Raw genomic sequence first — 22,388 nt, 5'->3', positions numbered from 1 at the left:
TGTGTGTGTGTGTGTGTGTCTATATATATATATATATATCAATGCCTGCAACTATAATTTTAAACAAGATTTTTTGTCAAGGTCACCAACCCAAGATTAACATTAAAACAAAAACACTTTACCAACAATTTCTAAAATTTAAAACTAAACAATGTGAGGCTTTGAGACAATCCCTGTTTCCAATGACAATTTCTTGGTTCAAGTGGAAAGTTCTCTATTGCAATTACCTAAAATCTAGCAACTCAATTCCATACCACCAGAATTAATCCGCCATTCTCAACTTGATATCCTAAAACTATTCCAAACAAGTAGCACAATATACAAGCAAAATACCCAAATCCACAATGCTCTAACTTACCAAAATAAGAAAAACAAATTACAAAACTCTAGTTGAAATGAATCATCTTTACATAACTTACTTGAAACACCAATCTGATACCGTCCCGCGTGTCGACAGCGACAGGCATACACGACGAGAAGTAGCCACTATCAATAATCCGGTGCACGTCCTCCTGGACCTCGCGGACAGTCAGTGCTGAGTTGGCTCGGCAAGCTTTCAATGCGGTGAGGGCTTCCATTTCGAGGTCCTTCATCTCCAACTCCTCTCCATCTTTGTTCCTTACCAGAACCTCGCTTATCAGAACCCTCTCTTCATCGTGTCGACCTGCCGTCGCCGACTGCCCCTTCTGAGGCAATTCTGACCCGGACTGAGTCGAATCAGTCGAGGCCGGTTGAGTCAGCGACAACGAGGCGGAACATAGCAGAGGCGATTTAGCAATGTTGTGGTTCTGAGTCGGGTCCGTGGAGCGAGTTAGAGACAGAGACAAAGAGAATAGTAGGGGAGAGCTTCTGAATAGGGAGCTAATTCCTAAATCGGACTGAGTAGACTCAGTCGATCGACTCAGGGGATTTCTTACATAATTTGAGCGATTCCTTAGCGAGTCAATGAGTTGGAAGACCGAGTGACGGGTTCTGGCGAGCTGAGAGGCTAGGGCTTGTGAGAGAGAAGGGCTGGAAGAAGGGAGAGGGATTTTCAGAGAAGAGGAGGTGAAGGAGACGCCGTCGTTTGGATGCATTGGTGATACAGAAACCGGAGATGACGGAATGAGAATCAAAACATGGAAGAAGAAAATCTAAAATGGCCAATTGGAGATAATTTTGGGGGTTGAAATTTGAAGGTTGTTGGAGGTGTTGCCGTCTTACAAGGGCGAATGAGGGGAAATGAATAAATGATGATAAACCCTACTCACCCAAATGTCTCGTTGGGGTTTCAGTTTATGCACGTACACTGATTTTTCAACAGGGCTAAGCCTTAAAATCAACTGACACAAAGGAAAACAGGGTTAAGAGAGAAATAAAAATTTAAAAAAAACATAATATACTTTGTAAACCTCATTAATTATTTAAAAAAATTTTAATAAATCTTTATTCAAGTCTCTTACTTCTATATTAGATTAAATAAATTTTTATAATTAACCGCTACTCAATATCATTATTCAAAACTGTCATTTATCATTTTATATTTTATAAAATGTAAACTTAAAATGACAAGTAACATTTTAACTAATAATAGCTAATCAACTATTAAATCTTAATTATAAGAACTTATTTAATCTAAAATAAATATATAAAAATTTAATTAAATGTAATAAAATAATTAAAATTTATTTAATTTTTTAAATTTAAAAAATAATTTTAAATTTTAATTAAAAATAAATATTTTTTTATATTAATGTGAACAATAAGATAAAAAGAGTTCAGATGGACATAAAAAAACTATTTTTAATTATTAGTGTTGGGCCCTTGCTTTGTTGTAGGTTCATTGTTTTTTACCGAAGTAGTTGATAGAAATTACAAGTTCTCTTCGTTTACTTTTTTTTATTAGTAATCGTCGATTTGACTATTAATTATTACAAATGAGTAAATTATATACCAACATTGTTCCCATTTATAATTACAATACAATAAAAATTGCTCCTTGAAAAAAGTAGTTTGAATGATTTAAGTCAGTGAAATATAAGTGACGAATAGATATTCGTATCGATCCGTCTCCTAAAAAGATAATAAACATATATAATTAAAATATATGGCTTAATGTGTGAAGGAGGTGCAAACAATAGTTGTACTTTGGTTAGCTTCTCCAATTCAGATTTTGCTGATGATCTAGATAGTAAAAGATTTCGAACAGGGTACGTGTTCACTCTCTCAAGGTTTGTAATCAGTTGGAAAGTAGCAGTTGCTTTGTTTATAATTGAAGCTAAATATATGGCTGTGACCGAGGCAGTGAAGGAGGCTTTATGGCTTCGAGACTTGATTAGGGATTTTGGTTTTGGACAAGCATATATACTTGTGTTTTGTGATAGTTAAAGTGCCATACACTTGACTAAAAATCAAATGTTTCATGAGAGAACCAAACACGTCTAAGTCAAGTGTAACTTCGTTCGAAAGATTATTTCTAAAGGTGAGATTGTAATAAAGAAAATAGCTACAGATCTGAAAATCCAACAAATATGTTGATTAAGTCAGTTTCTGGGATAAGTTCAAGCATTGCTTGGACTTTATCGGTGTTTGTAGTGCTTAAGGCCCCTTTGGGGCAATGGCGGTGTCGACAAATATTGGTTTGTGAGGTGGAACTTGGTGAATTTAAGCCTAAGGTGGAGATTTGTTAGGATAGTCCTAAATTGTATTATGATTACTATTGTTTAATTTTAATTAAACTAGTATACCTTGTTAAGATAGTATTTAAATTTAGTTAGACTATAACAATATATCCTAATTATATTAGGATAAGATTATTGTACTTGGTACTATAAAAGGATCTTATGAGGTTGAAGAATAGTCATCACCTAGATTTAGAGAGAATAATTTGGGTGTACGTGGGATGGGTTGTGAGCTTGAGACTGTTCTCGTAATCTTTTGAGTTTTCTCTTAATAAATTTTTCTCTATTATTGTGCCCATGACCGAACCACTTAAATTCTTGTGTTCTATGAGTGTGTTTTATTATTTTTTCTTTCTTTATTTTATTGATTATGTAAGATTTTAAACAACTCTTTAAAGACAATTCTGTAATTTTCACAACATGATTAAGTTATATATCAACGTTGTTCCCATTTATAATAATTACAATAAAATAAAATTTGTTTCTTGAGAAAAATAATTTGAATGATTGAAATAAGTGAAATATGATACCTCACTGGTTCCTAACCACCGATCATCCATCCAACTCCTAAAATGATAACAACATATATAATTAAAATAACATAATAAGCGGATAATGTAAAATCAAAAAAAAATTATAACTGTAGGGAAGTAAATTTAAACTATAAAATCAAAGTAAAGTAAATTTAAGTTTTTTAAATTTTAAAAAACAATTTTAAATATTTAATTAAAAATAAAATATTTTTTTATGTTAATGTGAACAATAAGATCAAAAAAGTTCAGATTGACATAAAAAAAATATTTTTAATTATTAGTGTTGGGCCCTTACTTTGTTGCAGGTTCATTGTTTTTGACTGGAGTAGTTGATATAAATTACAAGTTCTCTTCGTTTACCTTTTTTTATTAGTAACTGATCGATTTGATTATTAATTGTTACAAATGAGTAAATTATGTATCAATATTGTATCCACTTATAATTACAATATAATAAAAATTGTTTCTTGAAAAAGGTAGTTTGAATGATTTAAATAAGTGAAATATAAGTGATGAATAGATATTCGTATCTATTCGTCTCCTAAAAAGGTAATAAACATATATAATTAAAATGATATAATAAGAAGTCAATATATATATATATATATAAGTATAGGGAAGTAAATAAGATCAATATAAGAGGAAAATATCCCGAAACTAGGAGGAAGACCATTCAACTAACCAACAAGAAAACGAGTAAACTAAACATTCGTTCTGGAAAGTAGATGGAAGTTTCAGAGAGAAAAAATATAAACATCTTTGACCAGGTGTGCTAGTCAGCAAGTGTTTAACGAGTTATTTGTTTTTTTTTTCAATGTGAATTTATTCAATTTACGTCATTTCGAGAGAAAATCTCTCGGATGATTGATCAAGTCTCTTGTTTGATCGGTTAAAGACTCTCGTGATATTAAAAACCGATATAAATAAGAAAACTTGAACAATTACACAGAAAAAGTCAACGAAAAAATAGCTGCAACGAAAAGGACGGGCAGCACATGGGGCCCCAAACGACAATAATCTCATGCTTTAAACTAGCTGACTGTACTGTTCATCAAATATTTAATTAAATATGATTTTGGTTTTGTTGATTATTTTTCCTTGATTTCCTTCTTGCTACCAGTTTACAATGATGAAAGCCAATCTTAGATGGTTTGTCAGTTGGGCACTCATAACAAATGAAAACTTTTCAGAGAAAGTCCAATGATCTTTTAACTTGGAGTAGGGAGTCTCTGACATTAATTTTATAATAATGGGCAGGCATTTTTTGCATGCATTTGTGGGTGTAATTAATTTAATCTTCAAGTGGACTTGCAATAAAAAAATCAGATCATCTTTGTTAAATAATATTATGGAAACAACTTTTCATCGTTGGAAGTTAAGGAACCATGATTAGTTTAAGTTTAAGCTGATAATCTAAGTGACTTCTCTTATATTCATCATTTGCCATCATTTTCTCTGTCATTTCCAGTAACTTTTTGTGAAATCTATGCAGACCATACAGTGTATCCAATTAATCCCAGGAGAGAGAAATGTCAATTTACTTGCTAGCACGTCCATCCCAACTCCAGCTTTTAACATCTTCTCAAGTAAAATACCTATTTTAACCGGATGATTTGCTTAACCGTTAAGCTGTCGGTAACCCCCCGACTATGACTCGCTTTCTTTTACGCGTTTTCTTACTGAATTATTAGATGTCCAGGAAAACGTCAAAAAAAGAAATTGAAGAAAAAAAAAAAGAAGATGGCGAGTCCTTTGAATGAGAATTCTGAAGTGGAGGAGACGCTCTCGTTGGAGGAAAAAAGGAGTAAACCAATGAGAGATAATAGCCGTCTCAGGCAGCGGAGACGGCGGGATCCACATTCTGGCACGAGCGGGTCCGAGTTGACTGCTACGACCGGCATCAGTGAGGTCCGTTGGATTTGGAAACTTGCTGAAATTCATTTTCAAAATTCTTCTTTGCTTTTTTGTTTCTATTATTATGAATTTAGTAAAGATTAAAATTTTGTTACTATCATTGTCTTATAGTTTTGACGTTTGGACATTAGTAGAGATTTGTCCTGTCTAAGAATATCAAATCTAATTAAAAATAAAAGTAATATCAATCTGAACTTTTTTGATCTTATAATTCACATTAATATAAGAAAATATTTTATTTTTAATAAAAATTTTAAAATTGTTTGTTAGAATTTAAAAAATATTACTATTCAATTAAAATAAAAATGTGATATTTTTTAAAAGTTAAGGTAATAAAAAAGGTTGGAAATGTAAGAGAAAAAAACTTTAAAAAAAGAAAGAAGTCTAAAAAATATCCGATCTACAATTTAACAACCATCAAAAATATAAAATAAAATCTCAAAAAAATTAATTAATCCAATGCTTTTAATATAGAATTTTTTCTCAAATCTACTAAGCAAATTCCTTCTCCAGGCAAAAACATATACTTCAGACCGACGTCATGACAGCAAAAGTGATTGGGAAAGATCTTTTCTAGAAATATTAAAGGCATTATAGAAAAATACTTTCCTATAGTTATATTTTTTTTTTACTTTATATTATCCTCTTATTATATTATTATAATTATCTTTGTTATTTTGCAGAAAATTGAAGACTTTGAGGTATTATATTTCCCTCACTCCAATTATTCAAATTACTTTTCTTCAAAAAACAATATTTTTTATTGTAATTATAAATGAAAACAATGTTGATGTATTTACATTTTAAATTTACTTTCCTATTGTTATATTTTTTTATTTTACATTATCCTCTTATTATATTATAATTATCTTTGTTTGTTACTTTTTCAGGAAGATTCTGGTACACGTGTATTTAAGGTATTATATTTCATCTACTTCGATCATTCAAATTGCTTTTTTTGAAGAAACAGTATTTTTTATTATAATCATAAATGAAAATTATATTGGTATATAATTTACTTAATTGTAAATTGATTAAGCAAATAGAGTCAGTAACATTGAAGATGGTTCGAGTTTAAATTTTAAAATTGAATCCAAACCAATAATTTTGTTTTGGTTATGATATCTACTCTCTAATATTTAAATAATCAAATTATGATGATGTTGTATTTGAGCAAGACCAACTTCATTAGTGTTCAGTTTTGATATATTCTTCCTGATTGCCTACATTTCTTTTGTTCATGACAATTTTTGATCCTTTTACGTTTTAAATTTACTTTCCTATAATTATATATATTTTTATATTTTACATTGTTCTCTCATTATATTATTATAATTATCTTTCTTTGTTATCTTTTCAGTTGGAGTCCTTGGATCAAGAAGTCATTCCGATATTATATTTCACTTACTTCAATCATCCAAATTACTTTGTTCCCAGAAACAATATTTTTTATTGTAATTATAAATGAAAATAATGTTGATACATAATTTACTCATTTATATGTTAAAGAATCAAATAGAGACAGTAACAATCAGGATGGTTCGAGTTTAAAGTTCAAAATTGAATCCAAACCAACAATTTTAACAATTTTATTTTTGTTATAATGTGCAGTCTCTCACATCTAAATAATCAAATTCTTGTAATGTAGGGTGCTTTACGGGATCAGCTACCGATTGCTATTGATGATGAAGCAGATTTGATCGGCCAAGAAACGGCTAAGGATGATGAACTAGATTTGGTCCTTCAAGAAATTCAAATGCTAGAGAATGCTCCTGATGGTCCACTATTAGCGATGGCTAACAATCAAGATGGCTGGCGTTTAAAGGTTAAACTTGAATCCAAACCAACAGTTTAAGTTTCGTTATAATTTCTAGTCTATAACATCTATATAATCAAATTCTTGTACTGTAGGATGTTTTAGGATGGGTTTTCCCCCATCACCAACTTTACCATGGAACTCCCATCTGCGGTTTTCGATCAGCTTTCCTCCCAAAATCACCCTCATTACGCGCTCATTGTGATGTTATTTTCGTTCATGGCATTGATGTCTTGCATTGCTGAGCTTATTTACAAAGGTAAAATGGAAAGAGTCACTTGGCAGTGGAGAGGCCGAGTACCTTGGTTTTATCGACCAACCGGTAAGCCTTTTGGTACCATCTGGGAGATCATCGGATTTGCTTCTGCTTTCCTTCAGTGTGTTGTTACAACAATCAATTATTCATTTATTTATCGACATCATGATGGCCCTATCAAAACATCTGCTTTGCCAATCCTCTTTGCATTCGCTTTGCTGTGCTCTAAATACTTGAAGAAGCCAGACAGGAACAGAGGAGGAAACCCGCGGTTTAATATAGGGGCAGTGAAAGATTGAATTCTAAACGAAGAATAAGATAGAATAGAAAGAAAGGGAAAGTGTACTCAAAAATTATCTTCTGATAAATTGCGAGAGAAATTTCAGCCATTGTCAGTGTTCAACTTGTTTGAATTGCATTCAGGTTTTCATTAACAGTATTGCTCTCAAATAAATAATTTCTTGGTTGGCTTGTAAAACCTGCATGCAATGTGGAATTCTTGTGTATAGTTTCTGATATATATCCTTTCCTTTCAAGTCTCACCATTGCTACTTTCCTAGTCATCCTTCCCTCTGAGCCACATGGCACAGCGCGTACCTTCTCTCTTCCAACATTGCTTTAAATAAACAATTTTGATGTTAATTTCGTTCATAGCATTAATGGTTTGCATTGGTGAGCTTATTTACAATGGTAAAGAGGCAAGAGTTACTTGGCAATGGAGAGGCAGAGGGCCTAGGTTTTATTGTCGACCAACTGGCAAGCCTTTTGGTAACCACTGGGATATCATCGGATTTGCTTGTGCTTTCCTACAGTGTGTCGTTACAGCCATCAACTATTCTTTTATTTCTCTACATTTTGACGGCCCTATCAAAACATCTGCTTTGCCAATCCTCTTTGTTTGCGGTTTGTTGTGCTCTAAATAGTTTGAGAAGCCAGACAGGAACAGAGGAGAAAACGCCGATGTGGGCATCGCCAGTGACTTTCTTCAATTTCTTGTGTTGCCGTAGCTTACCACAATCACAATCAGGATATTGTGATTTGCCACATACACAATTAGGTAAAAGCTTGTAGTTTCTTAATTCCTCCCAAACTCCCTTAAGCTCAATGTAGTATGTATCTACTAATTTGGTTCCTTGGGTTATGTTGCCTAAGTTATATTGCAGATTACACACTCTGCTGTCATCTGGCTGTGCAAAACTCTGTTTCAATGTGTTCCAAATATCCATGGCAGAGTCCATATAGAAAACAGTTGATGCAATTGGAGGAGTGATGGAATCAAGCAACTAGGCAACAATAAGATTGTTGCATCGAATCCATGATGGATATAGGGGGTCCATTCCTTCAGGTTTGGGGACAGATCCATTTATAAGTCCCATTTTGTTTCTGATGGACAAGGCAAAAAGAAATAATCTGCTCCATGCCACATAGTTATTTGTGGTGAGCTCGGGGTTGATGATGATTGAACCTGGATGATCAGTATGATGGAAATAGTAAGGAGATTGGGGGTCTTCAATGGGTGAAATCTGAGAGGCTATTTGTGATGAAGTATGGGTTGAAGGTTGAGGTCCTTGAGATCTCGATTCACTTGTTTTAGACATGATTGAGACCAAATCTATACTATACTGATAGATCAAATGAAAGTAATAAGGATTGAAAAAAATATATCAGAAAAGATCTTGATGGGTAGTAACGTTACCAGAGACGACGGTGAAGGTATGAGGGATCACACGATTTCTGCTGCTGTCATTATTCCACGAGACATGAATTTTTAAGCACCATTTTTGACCTGTTTTGATACCATGTTGAAATATGGTTGAGAAACAGATAATATTTGGGGAATCATTTTTTGATTCATTCTCTCATAGAGAAAAGGTACAAGAAAGTCTGTCTATATATATATACACACACACAATAGCCAAGAAGAAAGGACAAAAGCTATAACTAATCAGGCTATTAACTAACTTAACAGCTACTAATTAAGTACATCCTTTAGTATCAACCAATCAGGCAAAAGATGAAAATCAGATCATCTTTATTAAATAATATTATGGAATCAAATTTTCATCATTGGAAGTTAAGGACCGTGATTAGTTTAAGTTTAAGCTGATAATCAAGTCACTTATCTTATTTTCATCTTTTGCCATTCCCAGTTGCTTTTGGAAATCTACGGGGACCATATATTCTATCCAATTAATCCCAGGTACATCCTAACACGTCCATTCTAGCTCGAGCTTGTAGCATCTTCGTAAGTGAAATATCGATTTTAACCAGATGTTTTGCTTTAGCCGTTAAAGCACCAGATGACCCTACTGTACATCGACCTGCTTTATTTTACTCGTTTTCTTTTTGAATTATTAGATGTCTGTTGAAATATGGTTGAGAAGTAGATAATATTTGACGAATCATTTTCTAATTCATTCTCTCAGAGAGAAAAAGTACAAGAAATTCTGTACATATATATATATACACAATAGCCAAGAAGAAAGGACAAAAGCTACAACCAATCAGGCTATTAACAAACTTAACGGCTACTAAATTAATTACATCCTTTAGTATCAACTAAAACGGTGTAGTATTGAAATACTTATGGCCTTCTTCCTAATAAAAATGAAACGGTGCGTTTCTTCAGTCTTTGTTCTTCTTCTGCTATGCACAAGTAGCAGTTTCCTGGTAGCAGCCTTGCTGCCTTTACCCTTCTGCTACATTAAAGTATTCATGTTCAGTCTTCCTGATTAATAATGTCCAAGAAATTGTCTCTGAAACTTCCACCTCCTTTCAAGGAAGACTCCTATTCTGGATTTGTTGATATTTTTCTCCTATTTAAGTGAAGCTGAGGAAATGCGATTTGAAAACGTCAAAAAAAGAAAATTAAAAAAAAAAAAGATGGAGAGTCATGTGAATGAGTATTCTGAAGTGAAGGAGGCGCTCTTGTTGGAGGTAAAAAGGAGTGAACCGATGAAAGATAGTGGCAGTCTCAGGCGGCGGAGACGGCGGGATCCACATTCTGGCACGAGCGGGTCCGAGTTTACTGCTACGACCGGCATCAGTGAGGTCCGTCGGATTTGGAAACTTGCGGAAATTCATTTTCAAAATTCTACTTTGCTTTTTTGTTTCTATTATTATGAATTTAGTAAAGATAAAATTTTGTTACTATCATTGTCCTCAAATCTAATTAGAAATAAAAGTATCTTTTTATATCAATCTGAACTTTTTTGATCTTATAATTCACATTAATATAAGAAAATACTTTATTTTTAATAAAAATTTTAAAATTGGTTTTTAGAATTTAAAAAATATTACTATTCAATTAAAATAAAGATGTGATATTTTTTAAAAGTTAAGGTAATAACAAGGTTAGAAATGTAAGAGAAAAAACATTAAAAAAAGAAAGAAGTGTAAAAAATATCTGATTTACAATTTAACAACCATCAAAAAATACAAAATAAAATCTCAAACAAAATGAAATAATTAAATGCTTTTAATATAGAAATTTTTCTCAAATCTACTGAGCAAATTCCTTCTACAGGCAAAAAAAAAAAACTTCAAACCGGCGTCATGAGAGCAAAAGTGATTTGAAAAGACAATTGCTAGAAGCGAGGATGGTATTATAGAAATATACCTTCTTATAGTTATATTTTTTTAATTTTATATTATTCTCTTATTATATTATTATAATTATCTTTGTTTGTTATTTTTGCAGGAAATTTTAGGCCTTAAGGTATTATATTTCACTCACTCCATTTATTCATTTTCAAAATTCTTCTTTGCTTTTTTGTTTCTATTATTATGAATTTAGTAAAGATAAAAATTTTGTTACTATCATTTTCTTATAGTTTTGACGTTCGGACATGAGTAGAAATTTGTCCTGTTTAAGGATCTCAAATCTAATTAAAAATAAAAGTATCTTTTTATATCAATCTGAACTTTTTTGATCTTATAATTCACATTAATATAAGAAAATACTTTATTTTTAATAAAAATTTTAAAATTGGTTTTTAGAATTTAAAAAATATTACTATTCAATTAAAATAAAGATGTGATATTTTTTAAAAGTTAAGGTAAAAAAAAGGTTAGAAATGTAAGAGAAAAAACATTAAAAAAAGAAAGAAGTGTAAAAAGTATCCGATTTACAATTTAACAACCATCAAAAATATAAAATAAAATCTCAAAAAAAAGAAATAATTAAATGCTTTTAATATAGAAATTTTTCTCAAATCTACTAAGCAAATTCCTTCTACAGGCAAAAAAAAAACCTTCAAACCGGCGTCATGACAGCGAAAGTGATGTGGAAAGACAATTGCTAGAAGCCATGATGGTATTATAGAAAAATACTTTCTTATAGTTATATTTTTAATTTTTATTTATTTTTTATTTTATATTATTATAATTATCTTTGTGTGTTATTTTTGCAGGAAATTGTAGGCCTTAAGGTATTATATTTCACTCACTCCAATTATTCATTTTCAAAATTCTTCTTTGCTTTTTTGTTTCTATTATTATGAATTTAGTAAAGATAAAATTTTGTTACTATCATTTTTTATAGTTTTGACATTTGGACATTAGTAGAAATTTGTTCTGTTTAAGGATCTCAAATCTAATTAAGAGCCTGTTTGGTTTAACTTTTTTTTTAACTTAAAAGCTATTATTAAGTTTTATAAAAAATTATAACTTTTAAAATTAAGTTAAAAATATTTGACAAAATAAATTATATAAGTTCTAATTTCGGTTAAAATTACCATAAAGGATATTCACATCATTTTCAATCCCTTAATAGTTATAATGTAATGTTTCAAGTTTATATATAATTTTAGATGTTAAAATTAAAAAAATTAATAAAAAAATAATATAATTGTATAATTATAATTATATTAAATTTTTGTTGATCTAACAAGTAATCGGACCATGATGCTTCAATTCTCAAAAAAAAAAAAAAAAACGATGTATTTAATATTAAAATATTTTTTGATGAAAAAGAGAGAAAATATTTAAATAGTATTTAAATGCAATTTTGAAATTTAGGATTTTCTTCTTAATCTTTGTAAGAACAAAAAAATTCTAGATTTTGATATTCTGTTGTTGGGTCTTCTGTTTTTTTATTAATTTTTATAAAGAGAGGTAGAGAATAGAGAAATTGTGATTTTTGTTGAAGAATGGTAATTTGTAGAGGGAAAGAGAGGACAGAGAGATTAATCGAGAGAGAAGTATTTCTTGAAAATTAATGTATTTTTAAAAGAAGAGAAGAAATTTTAAGTTCTTTTATAAAAAATTTTGTTCTTAAAAAAAGTTTCTCAAAAAATCATGTTTGACTTGGCTTTTGCTTTTAAGATGTAGATATTTTGAAAAAAAACTAGGTCAAACATGCATTACAAAATAAAAAGTATCTTTTTATATCAATCTGAACTTTTTTGATCTTATAATTCACATTAATATAAGAAAATACTTTATTTTTAATAAAAATTTTAAAATTGGTTTTTAGAATATAAAAAATATTACTATTCAATTAAAATAAAGATGTGATATTTTTTAAAAGTTAAGGTAATAAAAAGGTTAGAAATGTAAGAGAAAAAACATTAAAAAAAGAAAGAAGTGTAAAAAATATATGATTTACAATTTAACAACCATCAAAAAATAAAAAATGAAATCTCAAACAAAATGAAATAATTAAATGCTTTTAATATAGAAATTTTTCTCAAATCTACTGAGCAAATTCCTTCTACAGGCGAAAAAAAAAACTTCAAACCGGCGTCATGAGAGCAAAAGTGATTTGAAAAGACAATTGCTAGAAGCAAGGATGGTATTATAGAAAAATACTTTCTTATAGTTATTTTTTTTTAATTTTATATTATCCTCTTGTTATATTATTATAATTATCTTTTTTTGCTATTTTTGCAGGAAATTTTAGGCCTTAAGGTATTATATTTCACTCACTCCAATTATTCATTTTCAAAATTCTTCTTTGCTTTTTTGTTTCTATTATTATGAATTTAGTAAAGATAAAATTTTGTTACTATCATTTTCTTATAGTTTTGACGTTTGGACATTAGTAGAAATGTGTCCTGTTTAAGGATCTCAAATCTAATTAAAAATAAAAGTATCTTTTTATATCAATCTGAACTTTTTTGATCTTATAATTCACATTAACATAAAAAAATAGTTTATTTTTAATAAAAAAATTTAAATTGTTTTTTAGAAATTAAAAAATATTACTATTCAATTAAAATAAAAATGTGATATTTTTTAAAAGTTAAGGTAATAAAAAAGGTTGGAAATGTAAGACAAAAAACCTTAAAAACAGAAAGAAGTCTAAAAAATATTCGATCTACAATTTAACAACCATCAAAAATATAAAATTAAATCTCAAAAAAATGAAATAATCAAATACTTTTAATATAGAAAATTTTCTCAAATCTATCTTTGCGCTTGGGGCAATGACGTATCTAGTGAGGTTCTAACCGAGGCGCGTCTATTGCTGGTTGAAAACTATTTCCAAACCCTCTCTTAGGCCTGGGTTCGACTCTGGCCTTTGAGAATTTCTGGAAGGGCTCCCTGCGGGGTAAAGCCTTAAAAAAAAAATCTACAGATCAAATTCCTGCTCCAAACAAAAACAAATGCTTCAGACCGACATCATGACGGCGAAAGTGATTCAAATATTAAGTGGGTAAGATGCTGTTTTCTTGAAGAAATTCCGGTATTATAGAAAAAAATTTCCTATAGTTATATTTTTTTATTTTACATTATCCTCTTATTATATTATAATTATCTTGGTTTGTTACTTTTTCAGGTACATTTACTTGGTGAATAAGCCATTTGGATATTATATTTCATTTACGTCGTCATTCAAATTGCTTTTTTTGAATAAACAATATTTTTTTATTTTAATCATAAATGAAAATCATATTGATATATAATTTCCTCAATTGTAAATTGATTAAGCAAATAGAGTCAGTAACATTGAAGATGGTTCGGGTTTAAATTTTAAAATTGAATCCAAACCAACAGCTTTGTTTTAGTTATGATATCTACTCTCTAATATTTAAATAATCAAATTATGATGATGTTGTATTTGAACAAGACCAACTTCATTAGTGTTCAGTTTTGATATATTCTTCTTGGTTGCCTACATTTCTTTTGTTCATGACAATTTTTGATCCTTTAACGTTTTAAATTTACTTTCCTATAGTTATGTATATTTTTATATTTTACATTGTTCTCTTATTATATTATTATAATTATCTTTCTTTGTTATCTTTTCAGATGGGTTCCTGCTATAAAGAAATCATTCCGGTATTATATTTCACTTACTTCAATCATCCAAATTACTTTGTTGCAAGAAACAATATTTTTTATTATAATTATAAATGAAAATAATATTGATACATAATTTACTCATTTGTATGTTGAGAAATCAAATAGTGACGGTAACAGTCAGGATGGTTCAAATTTAAAGTTCAAAATTGACCAAACCAACAATTTTAACAGTTTTATTTTATTTATGATGTCCAGCTCTAACATCTAAATAATTAAATTCTTTTAATGTAGGCTGCTTCACGGGATCAGCTACCGATTGCTATTGATGGTGAAGCAGATTTGATCGGCCAAGAAATGGCTAAGGATGATGAAATAGATTTGGTCCTGCAAGAAATTCAAATGCTGGAGAATGCTCCTGATGGTCCACTATTAGCGATGGCTAACAATCAAGAAGGCTGGCGTTTAAAGGTTAAACTTGAATCCAAACCAACAGTTTTAGTTTAGTTATAATTTCTAGTCTATAGCATCTATATAATCAAATTGTTTTAATGCAGGATGTTTTAACTTGGGTTTTCCCTATCACCAGCTTTACCCTGGAACTCCCTTCAGCGGTTTTCGATCAGCTTTCCTCCAAAGATCACTCTCATTACGCGCATATTGTGATGTTAATTTCGTTCATTGCACTGGTGGCTTGCATTGCTGAGCTTATTTACAAAGGTAAAAAGGAAAGAGTTACTTGGCAGCCGAGAGACAGAGTACCTTGGTTTCATTGTCGACAAACCGGCAAGCCTTTTTGTAGCCTCTGGGAGATCATCGGATTTGCTTGTGCTTTCCTTCAGTGTGTTGTTACAGCCATCAATTATTCTTTTATATCTCGACATCTTGACGGCCCTATCAAAACAAGTGCTTTGCCAATCCTCTTTGCTTTCGGTTTGTTGTGCTCTAAATATTTCGAGAAGCCAGGCAGGAACAGAGGAGGAAGGCCCAATGGGGGCAGTGAAGCTGACCTTGTTCAAGTTCTTGTAGAGCCGTAGCTGACCACGATCACATTCAGGATTTTGTCCCTAACTTTTGCTTTTTTTTTTCTTTTGAAAAGCTGGAAAAAGTATGCTATATTGTAAATTGTTCTCACATGCTTTCAGCATAAACCCATTGTGCTTCCCTCATGCTTTCGATAATTATAACGAGAGTTTTACTGTCATTCCATCCTCGTAGAGAGAATGCCAAATTGAATTCTACACGAAGAATAAGATAGAATAGAAAGAAGGGGAAATTATTTTCTGATACAACAATGGAGGAATCATTATTGATTTCCTCCAAAATTTACACTATGCATACTTCTTCATCAAGATGCAGTTAGCATCTTTATTATCCCTTCAAAGGGACTAATAATCATGATTGAGTAGAATTCTGTGAGTAGAAGTAACTCTATTTTTTAAATAATGTAGCCGGTACAAAAGTTTTGAACCTTCTCTTGAGAACTGAGATAAGAACAGAACCGACAAACGGCCAAGTTGTTATAATGGCAATGTATGCCAGCAACCAGATTGATCGCCTACTCCGGCGAGAGAGCTGATCAACGCGTCTTTGGACAGGGACAATCAAATCCTTGACATTTTGTTCTGCTTGCCTCATGATGTGCTTGTTAGAATATATTTTGTCTGTCAAGTCAGGACCTGTTCCTTTATCTGAAATTGTGTCCTCTTCTTTCTTACTATGAATCATATGCTCATTCGACATGTCTTCTGGTACAATGTCTCTTGGTTCACTGCCCGCTGCTGCCACCATTCCATCTCCCATAACATTCAAATAAGGCCCCTGATCTATTGAAGATTGCAGTGGCTTGGGCAAGGTAGAACCTTGGATCTGCAACAAAACATAGAAGTCAAGAGAATTTTAATTCTATTACTCAGCAGGTACAAAATAATTTTAATTCTTAGAACTCTTGCCTTTAGAGAAATGACTAATTTGCTTTATCACAATATGGAAGTGAAGATATAACTGTGTTAGTTCAGTTTAAGTATAACAACTGTTTCCTACAAAATAAAACTACCGAAACTTTTTACCTTCTGCCTTCTAAATGGGCTAGTGCGTAGAACACCAAAGAACTCATCAACAGCTCTTACCCACCTGCGATTTCATGAATATAAAACTATGCAATTCAAACACAAATGAACTTTAAATTACAACTTGCTATGTAATCAGGCACAGTTACCAGTATCTAAAGAAAAAAAGTTGAAAAATATGCGCAAGTATATATATTCATAACATGTCATATAAGGTCCTCAATCATGAAAAGTACTTGTTGATTTTCACTAACAACCCCACCAATTATAGTGATCTTTTTTTGCTGATTCTTGTGTAATCTTCAACTGGGGGTTCCAGTCTAAAGTAGATACTTGAATATAAGTTTTTCCCCGCAGGTAAAGATGTATGTCTATTGTCTATATATATGTGTGTATGCATTATCGCTAACCTGGGTGAAAAAAATTTACCATAAGCTAGATGCCGTTATCCCTTCATAGAAAGCCAGATGTCCACCATGTGCCGCAGTAGCTAGGATTATATTTTCATTGGCCCTGGAAAAAACCAAATGGAAGGTTATCTTTTAAAGAAGGACATAAAGTATAATGTTATTACTTGTTAGACAATGATGGAATAGCAGTGGCTTCACTTTAATGCTTGACATTGAACAGTGGTAAAAAAACATTATGATACTATCATTCAAATGGAGAAAATTATCAAGCATTTGCAACATCAGCAGGGTATACTACCATTATATAATGACACGTTTTAGTGTTCGCAGTTTAGCTTTTCACTAATGTCAGAATAAATATACTCTGCTCATAACCCACCTTACTGTGACTGCTGTGTTAATTGTACAAAAAGAGAGATGCAATGTAAGAAACACATAAAGAGCTCCACAACAAAATAGGTCATGCTTACTACAAATGATATTCTAGTGGAACTTCAAATTAAATACATATAAATCTATAAATAATAATAAGGAATCAAATGGTTTCTGATGACACTTGACTCTGCAGGAAATAGACACACCGTTTATTTGTCTGAGTTACCCCAAAAAAAAAAGAGGAAAACAAGCTTTTAAAGAAAGGTAATCATAGCATTGAAGGTGATTTCCTACCTACATTCATCCCATGGAATAGCTTCACTGGTGCACACTGGATCATCCAAGGCACTGATACAGAGGAGAGGCACTGACACGTTTTCTACATAATTAGTACTGCTTGAACGCCTATAATATGTATCCACAGTCTGGAACACAAGGTGGCCTTTATTAGTAATTGGAAATATGGGAAGGAATTGAAATAACGATTTTTTACCTCAAATTTTCCAAGAACTCGAGTAGCATGGTTGTCAAAGTCCCGAACCGAATTTGACTGTGAAAACACAAGCAGAAAAGAATTAGGAGATTTTTCATTAGGAAAAAAAAAAGGAAATTTGACAATTTCATTCAAACACTGTTAGGACTAAAGAAGGATGAAGAAAATGTGAGATGAGACACCACTGGATTTGGTGCGAGAGTTTAATGCCATTGAGGATCTAGTATTTCTATAACTTTCAGTTTCTAAACCTAACTCTCTGTGCCAAAGAAGGTGGCAATTTCACTCTTAACTTATTTTATTATTCCTCTAAAATGCTTCGGCTACATGATCGGCCTGGTTGATTTTCATTTCAGATCAAGAACCTAGTAAGTACCTTTTTAATGCTCTCCCAATCTGCAAGACGAGACAAGATAGACTGATGCCTGCGTTAAAGCACAAAGTATATTATGTTTAGACAAACTCTAAATAAGTAAACTGATGCTGCAAAACGAAGTAATTCAGACATACAATTGTGCATAAACTTGCAGGCCAACTGTTAGCACTCTGTCATATATTTTCTGCACAGGTCTACGGTTGATGAACCTATCACATATCTGCAAGGAAGAGATTTAGTACATAACATTCCAAAAAGAGGATGAAGTGGCTGGGCTTTCAGTAGGAGTTTGCCAGTGAGAAACAGATACGGAATTAGTGAGAGTGTTTTAAGCAGAAAGTGGTCCCACTGTGACCACTACAGCCATTCATGATAACCATGGCAATAGTGGCAGCAGCAGAAGGTGTTCTCCCTTGGTATCTGCATTAAGAAATGCTTACACATTTAAGCTCCAATGATGTACCATCTTTTCAACTGATAACCTGTATAAGCCAAGGAATTACTTGGTGTTTGGTAAGGTCATGTGGCACTAGATCGACCTAATGCCAGTTAACTATCTCTGTTTGTCGTTCTAATCTTGAACCTTAATATGGGGCTTCAGCGAGCAATTACCCCAACAACAAAAGGCAAGCAGCTTTATTTCCAAAAGGGGTAGTTTACACTCTAATGCAACACAAGAATCCCAGCAAGAGCCAAATTATCTTACTATCAATCCCCCTTTTCTCTCTTTTTTGCCCCATTTTAGGGAAAAAGTAAATGTATCTTCGTTTTAGTGAGATAGAACCTAACAAAAAGAGAAGTGGGGAGAGGTGGCAGGAGAAAGAAGAGGATAGACAAGATTCAACCCTCTAGAATCCAAAAATGCAGATCAAATAGAGCTCTAAATTTGGTTGTATGATAGAGATAAAGATACTAACCAAGAGGTCCCAAGGAGAGCATATAGCTGCAGCCCCAACAAGAGGAGTATTAGCCCCATCCTCTCCAAGATATTTTACCTGAAAGTAGAACTCGGTCTTAATGAGGGGAAAACATATATTTGGGCTTGCATATTATACAAAACAACTGTTTATATGTAAAAAACAAAATATACGAGTATTTAGCAATATGGATAACCATTTGTCAAACAGGACAAGGCATTCCTACAGATACATTAGCCTGTGAAGGCTGTATTGTTTTTACAGCAAAAATTGTACAATAGGATCAAGACAGTGTCAAAAAAGATATTAAAGATGTTACTGATAATATGGATTTATATTCATCCTCCAAACAGGAAAACCCAAATTCAACTCAGTATTATAACTGATATTTCTTTTACTTAACCTGATGGGAGCTCACCAAGAAAACATCAAATACTAATCAAAAAGTTCAGTAATAACAATTCAGCTAAACTGCATAGATGTTCACAGCTGATACAGTTTAGAAAAGAAAAATAGAAGCACTATCTCTTCCAAGGAAATTTGTCAAAATGACATTCAAGTTGCAATACTTAACTACATTCATGATGCCCATAAACATAAAAATGAAGAACATCAGAACAATTCATATACCAGAATATTTGCACCAATGCTAGTTCCAACAGCATATAGAGGAGCTTCTGGATATTCACAACGTATGTGGTCAATGATTTTCCGTACATCCTCGGTCCATCCAGCATTATAAAAGCAATCAGACTGAAAATAAATATTAAAAAAGTGACGAAATTCTGTTAGCTAATAACTTAAGAAATCTGATAATGGTAATTTCAGTATCTACGTAAAAAACAAAGAAAAGGTTCCATTAAAACTCACCGTAAGTGATACACCTCCCAGCCCACGGTGATTGCTTACAAGAACACTCCAACCCTGTCTTGCCATGTTGAAGGCAAGATGCTTCACATACTGTTCACACAGCAACACTTCCTTAAGTATTTAAAACAAAACAAACGAGAGAAAAAAATTTAAAATAAAAAGCCAGCTAACTTAGCACATAAAACGCAAGAGAAATAGATAGAACCTACAGCAGAAGCAGAATCACTGGTTAGGCCAGGAATCACAATCATAATCGGAGTTTTATCACCTTTGAGAGCAGCGGAACTATCAATTGCACGGGAAGTACCTTCCACAACTGTAATTAGTTACAGATGCATAATATTGAAAATCAGGCCAAATATTCCTCAATTTCAATAATTAGAGAAATGATTCAAAAAACCAGGCTAATTAACAAAATTAAATAAAAAATTCATAGGCAGATGAATAAATTAAATACTGACCATCAGAATAAGTTAGCCAATCCAAAGCAATTGTTCCACCATCCAAAGCACGGAATAAATGCCTGTAAATAATAAATAGTATATTAACATTTATCTAAAACAATGAAGTTGAAAATAGGGAAGAAAAGAGTCGAACTCACCGTCTATAAGTAACCGGAGGAGCCCGTCCAAAAATACTCAAGAAAGCTGTCTGAAGATGAGGACTCGAAAGCCATGGAGTCACCGAGTACCTGCTCCATTAATTCAAAATTTTGTAAAGAAAGACAAACCAAGCACAAAATCTTTCAAAATTTGAAATTTTCAACTGATTAATCGAGAAATTTCGGAATAAACAATTACCTTCCGTGAAGAATCTTACACTTGGCAACGACTGATTGGCAGAGGTCGGAGCAAGAGTTGTAAGTTAAGGTAACAGGGTCGCCTCTGAAAAGAGTGAGCAAATCGCGAAGGAAATGAATCTCGAGAAAATTGTATAGAAAAATGAGAAATAGTAAGAAAGCGGCCATGAAATAATGGGAGACGGGGATGAGAGCGAGCGCTTGGAAGAGAAGATCGTAGGGAGAGACGGCGGCGTTTGCCGCCAACGTTTCGCAGCCCATTGGGGGAAGTAACGGAGGTTCTGGGAACAAATCGGAACGCTGAGAGGGAGTTTCCTTTGTAGAAATAGAAAGGATGGAAGGATATGTGAACGTTGGGGTTCCCGGCATTGAGTGGTCGTTGAAAGGTTGGGTTAGAAAAATGTTGAAATAAATATTTACCGGGTTAATCGACGAATGAAAAAAATGCCAAAACGCGCCGTCTGTGGGAATCGAACCCACGACCACGTGGTTAAAAGCCACGCGCTCTACCGGCTGAGCTAAGACGGCTTTGACCTGGTGCAGGCTTTATAAACTATTATTTTGTCAATTCATTTTTTAATTTATCTAAAAATTTAGATTTGAAAGGAAAATATTGATCTCTAATTAAAGTGTCAGTGAAGTTACCCCTATAAAAAAGATATAAGAAGGGGAAGGGATGGTCAATTAAAAAGATAATAAGAATGAATAAGGGTTCTAAAGATGTCTCGTAATCAAAAAAAAAAATAAAAATAATGATTATTCATACGTGTATGTATTATTAATTTCGTATGAAAAAGAGATGGGATGGATTTTAAACCTATAATAAGATTTTTTATATTTAACAAGCATGTTTTTAGGTTGAAAATACAAAACTTATGATAAGTGATATCAAAATATACCTAATTCTTCACCAATATAAGACCTTAAAGATTAAGGTAGGTCCAAACTAATGTAGATCCCTTTTTTATAAGTATAATTTTTAAGTAAGAACTTTCTTCCACCTATCTTCCACCTAATAAGTATATTTTTTAGATTGAAAATGTTGATCTGTAACACATGTATTCTCTTGTAAAGGTGAGCAAATTGGTGGATTGGGTGGTTTGGTCTACCATACCATACCTAAGGACCAAATAGACCAATCATTTTTAAAAAATCAATTAAAACCGATCAAATATAAAGAAAGACCAAACCAACCAAACATATAATTGATTTGGTTGATCCAATTTTGACCTAATGGACCAAAATTTTATCACTTTTTCTTTTACATATTATAATATTAAAACTTATAAACTTCATTCTATATATATATATATATATATATGAAATTAATAATATAACTTATACGTTATAATGTTTTATATCAAAATTTGTATAAATAATATGTTATAAAATCTAAGGTGATAGCTAATAAATTTATTAAGTGTAATAATATATATAAAGCTTATTATAAACTATAGTAATGCTTATGTATAAATTAAATATATATAATATATTACTTTATTATATATATAAAAGTAATGGTACAAATTATATGTTAAAATGTTATACATAATCATATAAATAAAGTCCATTATAAGTTATAGTAATGTTTATATATAACTTAAATATATGTATGTATAAGATTTTATTTTATATATATATATATATATATATAT

General features: G+C 31.7%; 3 protein-coding genes, 1 long non-coding RNA gene and 1 other non-coding gene across 7 annotated transcripts; 3 read left to right on the top strand and 2 right to left on the bottom strand.

Annotated features, from left to right (window-relative positions):
- LOC18607164 lies at positions 6,756 to 7,697 on the top strand. Its single transcript, XR_001926638.1, has 2 exons — positions 6,756 to 6,932; positions 7,019 to 7,697. It is a non-coding gene; the product is annotated as an uncharacterized LOC18607164 (long non-coding RNA).
- LOC18607162 lies at positions 9,884 to 13,329 on the top strand. 3 transcript variants are annotated; one of them, XM_018115351.1, is made up of 7 exons: positions 9,884 to 10,230; positions 10,706 to 10,781; positions 10,880 to 10,897; positions 11,420 to 11,494; positions 11,592 to 11,609; positions 12,899 to 12,973; positions 13,072 to 13,329. In XM_018115351.1, the coding sequence occupies exons 2-7, from the start codon at positions 10,779 to 10,781 to the stop codon at positions 13,159 to 13,161; spliced, it is 279 nt and encodes a 92-aa protein (XP_017970840.1). In that variant the 5' UTR covers positions 9,884 to 10,230; positions 10,706 to 10,778; the 3' UTR covers positions 13,162 to 13,329. The 3 variants fall into 3 exon arrangements, with proteins under 3 accessions (XP_017970840.1, XP_017970838.1, XP_017970839.1); XM_018115349.1 differs by lacking the exons at positions 10,706 to 10,781; positions 10,880 to 10,897 and having other exon boundaries at positions 9,886 to 10,230; positions 13,072 to 13,321; XM_018115350.1 differs by lacking the exons at positions 10,706 to 10,781; positions 10,880 to 10,897; positions 12,899 to 12,973 and having other exon boundaries at positions 9,888 to 10,230; positions 13,072 to 13,320.
- Positions 13,408 to 15,628, top strand: LOC108660924. Its single transcript, XM_018115348.1, has 4 exons — positions 13,408 to 13,837; positions 14,434 to 14,463; positions 14,719 to 14,895; positions 14,982 to 15,628. Exons 2-4 carry the CDS (start codon positions 14,434 to 14,436, stop codon positions 15,459 to 15,461), a joined length of 687 nt encoding a protein of 228 aa, XP_017970837.1. The 5' UTR covers positions 13,408 to 13,837; the 3' UTR covers positions 15,462 to 15,628.
- Positions 15,649 to 21,142, bottom strand: LOC18607161 (embryogenesis-associated protein EMB8). Its single transcript, XM_007041190.2, has 14 exons — positions 20,735 to 21,142; positions 20,536 to 20,625; positions 20,396 to 20,457; positions 20,144 to 20,250; positions 19,935 to 20,024; positions 19,695 to 19,817; positions 19,065 to 19,142; positions 18,282 to 18,367; positions 18,148 to 18,196; positions 17,772 to 17,828; positions 17,573 to 17,703; positions 16,923 to 17,006; positions 16,494 to 16,557; positions 15,649 to 16,293 (listed from the first exon to the last, which is right to left on the bottom strand). The coding sequence occupies exons 1-14, from the start codon at positions 21,100 to 21,102 to the stop codon at positions 15,856 to 15,858; spliced, it is 1,827 nt and encodes a 608-aa protein (XP_007041252.2). The 5' UTR covers positions 21,103 to 21,142; the 3' UTR covers positions 15,649 to 15,855.
- TRNAK-UUU lies at positions 21,189 to 21,261 on the bottom strand. Its single transcript has one exon. It is a non-coding gene; the product is annotated as a tRNA-Lys (tRNA).

The sequence above is a fragment of the Theobroma cacao genome, chromosome 2, assembly GCF_000208745.1.
Source record: "Theobroma cacao cultivar B97-61/B2 chromosome 2, Criollo_cocoa_genome_V2, whole genome shotgun sequence".
Lineage (NCBI taxonomy): Eukaryota > Viridiplantae > Streptophyta > Magnoliopsida > Malvales > Malvaceae > Theobroma > Theobroma cacao.
This window is presented reverse-complemented; position numbering and strand designations above follow the sequence as displayed.